This window comes from Perognathus longimembris, chromosome 28 (assembly GCF_023159225.1).
Source record: "Perognathus longimembris pacificus isolate PPM17 chromosome 28, ASM2315922v1, whole genome shotgun sequence".
NCBI lineage: Eukaryota > Metazoa > Chordata > Mammalia > Rodentia > Heteromyidae > Perognathus > Perognathus longimembris.
Genome location: NC_063188.1, coordinates 2,483,374 through 2,491,761, shown reverse-complemented (window position 1 = coordinate 2,491,761; position 8,388 = coordinate 2,483,374). Strand labels below are relative to the sequence as shown.

General features: G+C 48.1%; 1 protein-coding gene across 1 annotated transcript; it reads left to right on the top strand.

Annotated features, from left to right (window-relative positions):
* Window positions 1-600: 600 nt before the first annotated feature.
* LOC125344077 (melanoma-associated antigen 8-like) lies at window positions 601-6,767 on the top strand. The gene is made up of 2 exons (XM_048336677.1): window positions 601-758; window positions 5,729-6,767. Exons 1-2 carry the CDS (start codon window positions 601-603, stop codon window positions 6,765-6,767), a joined length of 1,197 nt encoding a protein of 398 aa, XP_048192634.1.
* The last annotated feature ends 1,621 nt before the right edge of the window (window positions 6,768-8,388 follow it).

The window sequence follows — 8,388 nt, the reverse complement described above, 5'->3', positions numbered from 1 at the left end:
CAGGAGATATCAGAGGAGAAACCAGAAAGGGTACTGGATTCCAAGAAAGTATTGGGATTTTAAGAGTGAAGAGTAGCCATGTTTGCTTCATTCTGCTTTCCAAGTGCAATGTGGTGGCACTGTGGCTCCCTTGTGTAAGCCTGTGATGGAGGTGACCATTGTGCTCGTGACTTGCACATACAGAAAGTTCTTTTAGTAACGTCTTAGTGTCAGTTAATGTAATGAAGTTAAAAATATTAGTTATGTAACATTTGCATGTTTATGTACATACTGATCTATGTATGATCTGTATTGTACATGAGATGTAAAATCTAGTCTGGAATGGTGTTGACATCATGGTCAGAGTTGAGCAATCTACTAACTTCTCTGTGAATTCCAGGGAATGTGAGTGTATAGGGAGTAGACTAATGACCATGAAGGACACGATATGTATGCCTTGTGAGAAACGAAAAGTGGAGGCTACAAGAGAAGGAGTTTCACTGTGTGGAGAATCGTCTTTCACGGTATCTGTCACCCTTGGTCAGCCATGTACATGAAGTGGATATAACATCAACAGCAGGTATCATGTGAGCCATGGTGATATAAAAGGCAGTTTGTGACATGAAGGGCGAGCGTGGGTGCTTGGATGAGAGCCGTCACTTTGGCAGCATTGGCACTCATAGCACACCTTTCCCCACCTCTCAACACCCTTCCTTCCAACTCCGGGAGTTTGGGGATGCCGAAGCTTCATATGAAGTTGCAGGTGGATGTCGCGAAGTGTAGGGTTGTACTTAGAGAAGCTCTAGCTCGTGGCTTTGACGTCTTCCCTCTCCCGCCTCCTCCCTCCTCTCCCCTCCCGAGGGAGTTGTGCGCTTCCGGGCGTTGGTCAGCTTCATGCGAAGGGGCTACCGGAAGTTGGTGAGCGGTCACGTGGGAGCTGTGGGACGGTGCTCAGCGGTCACGGGGGAGTTGTGTAGTTATGGACGAAGCCCCTAGCACGCAGAGACAGCGCCAGGATTGTAGTGGCATGTGTTTTACTACGCACAACTACGGGCGTTGAGTCATGTGACCGCCGTCCTACCGTCCAGTACCTTTCCGCATTCCTTTCTCCTCCCCGCCCTCCTATGTCTCTGCCTCGCACCTGCCTGGAACGGCAAGTCACGTGAGCACCGCTAGCCATCCCCGTGCTTTTCTCACCTCTTTCTCTACCCACTTCCCCTCCCCCCCCTTGGCAGCGACACTAAGGGCGTCCAGTCACGTGACCTCGCTGCGCCCCCGCACGCACGCGGTCTCTCACCTCAGTGCATTCCAGCGCGGCCAGTGAGCAGCTGCGGGTTGGCGGTCTGGAGACTGAGCCGCTTCAGTGCCTCGGTTGAGTTGTCCTGGAATCGGTGAGGGCTGGAGCGGGAGCTGGAGGGGACGGAGGGACAAAGCCAGCGACCGCGACTACCACTGTATAGAGGAATCCCACCGACCACTGCCACCATCTCTTTTACCTGACACCACCGGGGTGCTTTCTCCTCAGGGAACCCCGGCAGTGGCACAGTTGGTCCGGGCCTGTGGACGGGAGAGGACGTAGGAGGTCTGTGAGGGCTCGCATGGACAACCGAGGGTGGGCAGAACAAGCACCCCCGACGTACTGGGTTACAATGAAAATGCACCCCTGCTTCTTGTCACGTTGGAGCCGCATAGGGGTAGCTAGGTAGTCCAACACGGCCTGGGCCCCTCCTCACCCCGCTTTTGCCTCACGGGACCCACTAATCAGGTTTGTGGAAGGAAGAGGATGCTACGGAAACACCGATAAAATAGAAGGTCCCCTAAAATTCCAGCCCCCTGTCTTTCTTTACCTCAGCACTACTTGACGGCAGTCAGTTAAGAGAAATCCACCACCCCTGCCCTTCTTCCCCCACTCCTCCACCACTCTTAGTTTGGGGGTCCCTGGTATGTGAGGGAAGTTGTTTGTGCACCCTCAATTATCACGATGACAGTCGAGAAACCCCAAATAATCCACTCATGCCCCTGGTGTCACCTTTGTGCCACACAGGTACATCAGATGGGCACCCTCCCCCACCTGTCTTTCAGTCTCAGGGAGCCCTAGAACGCACAAACTTGCTCTGAGGTCTGAACAGGAGATGTTCTGGTTCTATGACAGATCTCAACAACAGTTAGGAATAACCGCAGCCAAGGTACAAGATCCCCTGCCCCCAATCCACCCTGCCTCTCTTTCTAACCTCGAACGACTACAGAGTACCATCCACTCAGACTGCCATCATCCATCCCTTACCTCCCCGTACCCCTCCACCAATTCCTGCTTGAAGGAACCTCAGCAATTAGAGCTTTACTTGTACATTTGCCACAGAAAGGTTCACACTCTGAAAACTCCTTTGAGACTTGGGGAGAATACAGGAAGTTCTCCAAAGGAACCCTGAGAAACCCTTCCTTGCAGGTCAGTAGGGGGAAATAGCCACTGGGAAGACTGTAAGGACCAGCTAAACACTGACAGAAAACAGACAAGCCCCCTACCACAAAGAGGGACCCGAGATAAGCCAGTCCTACCTCTGTCAGCCAAGCACATACAATTGTGTAAGTCAGGACATAACCCCCATCCCTCCCAGTCCAATCCCACACCCCTTCTTCAAATTCAGGGGAGCCTTGGAATCAGTACCTTAGACTGAAGTCTGAGAAAGGAACAGACTGGGACTGAAAAATATGTCTGTGAGAAAAGAGGGCAGACAGGCTGGAGCCCTCATAGACAGTCACTAAATAATCTAGTCATACCTTCCTTTATGACCCCAAGACCACACTGTGGTATCTAGTCAGACAAGTGTCCCCATCCTCTTTTTTACCCTTCTTTCTGCCTCAGGGAACCCTAGGAGTTGCAGCCTTGGTCTGAGGTTCGTGAAGCAAAGAAGTCCTGCCTCTTTGAGGTGTCCAGGTGAGAACTCAGAATATACAGAGAATCCCCTCCCAGATAGTTTCTGAATCGACTGTGCATCTGTTCTCACCCTACCCATGTCACCAAATCACAAAGATGATTGCAAGCCTCCTCCATCTCTTGCCCCGGAAGCACAGTTTTGAGTAAGATCTATGCAGGGAAGATCTATCAGCTCTGGGAAGTATGAAAACAACATCTGAACATGGCTAGAGGAAACACCCTAGATAAAGGGTCACTCCCTAACCCAATTGTGCCCTTGTTGTTAGACATGCACAAACGACATCTACTCACATGAGTGCCTCACCACTTTCTCATCCTTAGCCATGGGAATCACAGCCTTGGACTAACGGGATACATAGGACAAGGTCTAACACTGCTAGAAATCAAGGGGAAGACATAGAGGGAAGGTGCAGTGTCCCCCCAATTCCTATGTACCTCTGCTATTATTTCTAGGTATTTTGCGTACTTGAGTCAGATGTGCTAACCGCTAACTCCAGACTTGGCGATCAGGAAAGAATTGAAAACCTAGGTTTATTGGGACAGGGCATATATTTCAAGGAAGAGAATCTCAGACTTCAGAACAAAGGGAACCCTACCAAACCCTGCCCCTGATGATAATCCATGCAGACTCCTATGCAGAGTGACCAGGCTGGTAATGCCTAAATTCCATGTCTAACTCTCAGAGAAGACAGTACCTAAACAGAAGGAGCAGGGCCTCAGGTGAGCACAGTAAGAGATCCAGTAGAAATCAGGTGAGACATGAGGAAGGCTAGAGTGATCCAGGTCCCCATGACATGTTGGATACATGTCTGCCCCCACTGTCAGACTGAGTCATTTTGTGCATGTGATCTGACTCTCCAATCTAATGCAGAAGACTCAGGTCTTCAGAAGATAAGTTTCTTGCCTAGAATCAAGGGGGAAATGTCAAACACAGAAATGAAACGTCTTGCCATCAACATCAGACAGAGACCTCTGCCTGCCCACAAGTCTTGGGAGTCCCTGAGCATAGTGAACAAATCCCGGGTACCTTCACTTCTGCCTCTGGGATGTCAGGGAAGAGTGTGCCTTAATCTGAGGAATGTAACCTCTGTTTAGCAGAGACCTGGGGAAGGGAGGTGATGAGGATCAAGAAGACCCCAGACCCAACACATGGGACAACTGTCCTGCCTGCCAGCCCAAAGTGGCTCCAAACACGAACCTGGGAAAGAGATGCTTTCTTAGCCTTCCTACTCAATGTTGGGTTGGGGGTCAAGGAAAGATGGTGGCTTTGTGCGTGTGAGATGCATGTGCAAGTCAGCACAGGAAAAGTACCAGGCCTTGCATGGAATATAGGAATCTATTGAGGATATTCTAGACAAAAGAAGACCTCTGAAACTTGCTCCTTCCTTCAGCCTAGGGAAACCCCTGCAAGGGTGTGCAAATGAGCTATATCCTTACTTCTGTCTCCCAGGTCTGAGGACCTTGAGGCCTTGAAGTAAGAGGAAGCATCAGGAGAGTGGAAGGGACCATATCTGGTCAGCAGAGGGAAGTGTCCAGGATCTGCCAGGAATCAAGGTGAGGAGAGAGGGATCACCATCACAAAAACACACGGGACCACACACGAGACCCTGTTCCCCAACCTTCCCCCTTCATTAGCTATAGAAAAATGTAAGGACTGAATGGAATGGCCTCCCTACATTTCTTCCAGTATATGATAGACAAAGGCTGTGTCTTAAGATAATAGACTGCGATTCTCAGTATAGAGTTCTATATCTTGTCATCTATCAAGATTAGGACTGAACAGGTCTCACATCAATATGGCTTACAATCAATTTCCCCAGTGCTTGCTGTCTCTCCTAGAGGTGTAGCAAGATATGAGGTCCTCTCACTGCCTTTTGCTCTAACTCTGGGAAGAGGACCTTTGTTCTGAAAGATTGCCTCAAGCCATCAGAAGAAAGGTTTCCATAACCTTCAAGGTGACAGTTGGGATCCAGAGTGAGCACAAAAGAGGCCTTCTATCCCCCAAACTGTGAAACTTCACAAAATACAGCCTCCTTTCCTGTGGGCCTGGAAGCACAGTGATATACTCACAGGTCATAGCCTGAGGAAGCCAGAGAGAGCGAGAGCTTCTGCCAAGCTCCAGCGGCCAGGAATTAAGAACAAAGTCTAAGGCAACCTCATGTTACAAAGGAGGAGATGCCCAGGAGGGATCAGGTGTCAAGGTGAGGTATATACCCTGAATGTTCACAAAATGTCCCCCATATTCGAGAACACAGGAAATCCCATATTTTTCAGCCCCACATGCCCTACTAGTCCATGCACAGCCCCAAGCTCTGTCACCTGTCTGCATTCCAAGAAGCAATTTCAGTTCTCTTAAGCTCTCAGGAACGTAGGAGACCAGGAAACACTAGAATACTATCTAAACAAAAAACCGTGTGTGTGTGTGTGTGTGTGCGTGTGTGTGTGTGTGTGTGTGTGTGTGTGTGTGTGTGTGTATGCCAGTCCTGGGGCTTGAACTCAGGGCCTGGGCACTGTTTCTGAGCTTTTGGGCTGGCACTCTACCACTTAAGCCACGGTTCCACTTCCAGTTTTGGATTTGTGTGGTGTGTGTGTGTGTGTGTGTGTGTGTGTTTAATTAGAGATGTGTCTCAGACATTCCTGTAGAGGCTGGCTTTGAATTTCAGTCCTCAGCTCTCAGCCTCCTGAATAGCTAGGATTACAGACATGAACCACTGGTGCAGAGCAATAAGCTTTTTTTTTTAGTAGGTCTTTTCAAGAGTTGCCAAGGATGTGGTTCTCAATTGAGTCCACTCACATGCTTCTTCTCTCCCCTAGGCCTGTGAGGTTCCCATCACTGAGTACCTGCCCAAAGTCCTGCCTGCAGTCTCCAGGGAAAGTCATCATGCCTCATAGTGAGAAGAACCAGCAAGACAATGAGGGAAGCCCTAAGGCCAAAAGAAAGGCTCCTGAGTCAGGCCTCAATGGGCTAGTCCCTAAGGAGGAGGAGGCGGCCACTGCCACTCCCTCTTGCTCCGCTTTTACCACTCTGATGCTGGCCACTCCAAGGGAGGTGCCTACTTTTGGGATACCATGTGATCCCCCGAGTCCACCAAGACCTTCCTCTCCCCCTACTGCCTTGGTCTCTAGTGTGGGGCCTGAATTTGATCAGGGCTCCAGAAGCCAAGGATCCGAAATTCTGTTTTTCCAGCGCAACATCTTAGGTCCTTTGGCCTTGCTACGTTACTCAATTTCCCTGGTGCCATTCCTACTCCTCAGGTATCAAATGAGGCAGCCAGTCAGTAGGGCAGAAATCCTCACTCATGTGGTCCGTTGCCACCGTAATTTGTTCCCTGCAATCTTCAACAAAACCCGTGAGTGCATGAAGCTAGTGTTTGGCACTGACATGATAGAAATAAATCCCGCCCATCGCGCCTATATCCTTGTCCCTGCTGCCGGCCTCAGGTATGATGGGTTGAGGAGTGACGTCCATGGAGTGCCCAAGACGGGCCTTCTGATTATGGTCCTGTGCTTTATCTTTAGAAGTGGCAATCGGGCCACTGAAGAGGTGATTTGGGGAGCATTGTGTAAGATGGGGATTTGTGTAGAGAAACGGCACTATATCTATGGGAATATTAGGAGGTTAATCATGGAAGATTTTGTGCGGTTGCAGTACCTGGAGTACCGGCAGGTGCCCCATGCTAATCCAATTATCTATGAATTCCTGTGGGGCCCCAGAGCTCGTGCTGAAACCACAAAGATGAAAATCCTTCACCACTGGGCCAAGTTCAGTGGGAATGATCCCAGGTCCTTCCCTATCTTGTATGATGAGGCTTTGAGAGAGGAACATAGCCGCCGCCGCCGCCGCCGCCGCTAAGCATGAGCTATAGTCAGGGCCATAGCACCTTCTCTGGCCCCATGGGAAATGAGCCCCAATTTTTTATTTTCCTCTTCTAGTTGGGTGACTATGAAATTGACCTTTGTTTCCTTTGTAATTTTTCAGCTGTTCCTTTTAATTAAGTTTATTTCCTATGTAATGCACAACAACAGTCACCATGCATGTATACCTGTTAATATAGTTTAGGTGTGTCTCGCTAATTACTCAAGACTGTGTTATTTTGTCACTTGGAATAGGCTAACCTGGCAGTAGAGTTTTTCTTTGGAAATGGGAATAAATTCAGCAGTAACATAGATGGTATAAAGAAATGGAAAAATTGTTTTGTCTTACCTGTAACATTAAAAGGATATGTTGGCTTGCTTTTGCTTGGCAATTATTTGAGAACATAAGTGAAATTTTATCTTAATAGGTCCTCCAACTCACTGTCTAATCTTCAAATCTTCACTGAACACTTGTTCTTTACACTAGTGTCAGTTGGGCCCACATTTACCCGTATTATGGTGGGGCCTAGGAGCAGTAGTTATATCAGGGAGATGTTGAGATGTCTTCTAAGACAACAAATGAAGGATGGGTCAAGAGCCAGGGCTCTAGGAGAGCAAAGCCCAGTGTTAATGCCAAAGCACTTCAAGGCTTGAGAAAATGACAGTTCCTTCCTTAGACACTGATTACTATGAATCTGAGTGGTAGCAGGGGCCAGATCCTCAGAGAGTGTGACTTAGGCCTGAGAGAATAGGATATGGCTCTATACAGTTCCTTTTGGTTGCTGGCTAGGCACAAAGGAATTTCTTCCTGGTGCAGATGTATGCAGTGTGCCTGAAAGCAGCCCAATACATCTAGTTGAAGTATCCATTTCATCTACATAGATTTCTGGAAAGAGAAGGGTGAATTTCTGTCAAAGGAGACCTAGAAGGCCTTGGTCAATTGGGCTCTTCTCTCAAGCTGAGAAGGCCAGAACCAACTATTAAAATGACATTTTAAGCCAGCCTCTGGTGGCTCATACCTATAATCCTCGCTACTCAAGAGGCTGAAATCTAAGGATTGTGATGAAGCCAGCTGCAGGAGGGTCCATGAGACTCTCATCTCCAATTAACCACCAGAAAACAAGAAATGGAGATTTGAGTGAAAGTTGTAGTGTGCTAGCCTTGACAAAAGAAGCTCAGGGACAGAACCCAGGCCCTGAGTCTAAGCCTCAGTGTGTGTGGCACGCACGCACACACACATACACACACTTTATCTATATCTATACATATATATATAGTGCATAGTACATACATCGTGCAGTGTATATATATATATATACAATATAAACCGTTTATTTATATATATATGTATAACACGTGTGGAAAATGTAGGGGAAATGGAATAAGTTACTGATTCTGGGTACAATAGTAGAGAAGGACAAACAAGGTTGATAACTTGTCACCTGTTAGAGGTTAAATGTAAAAAATCTGAGGATCTCCCTGGCAACATACAGGGACTCTTTTTCAGTCAGAAGAGAGAGAGAGGAAGACCCTACTTTAAGATTCATTACATAATTATGAGAAGAGAAAGTTAAACTCTAAATCTTGGGAAGTTGATTACATGAAGCTCAGGGCCCTGA

What these genes read in the sequence shown, in the direction of transcription:
- LOC125344077 (XM_048336677.1), top strand. Translation starts at nt 601, where the DNA reads ATGAAGGGCGAGCGTGGGTGCTTGGATGAGAGCCGTCACTTTGGCAGC. An exon ending in GCAGGTGGATGTCGCGAAGT is followed by an intron (nt 759 to 5,728) that starts GTAGGGTTGTAC and finishes TCTCTCCCCTAG; the next exon opens with GCCTGTGAGGTTCCCATCAC.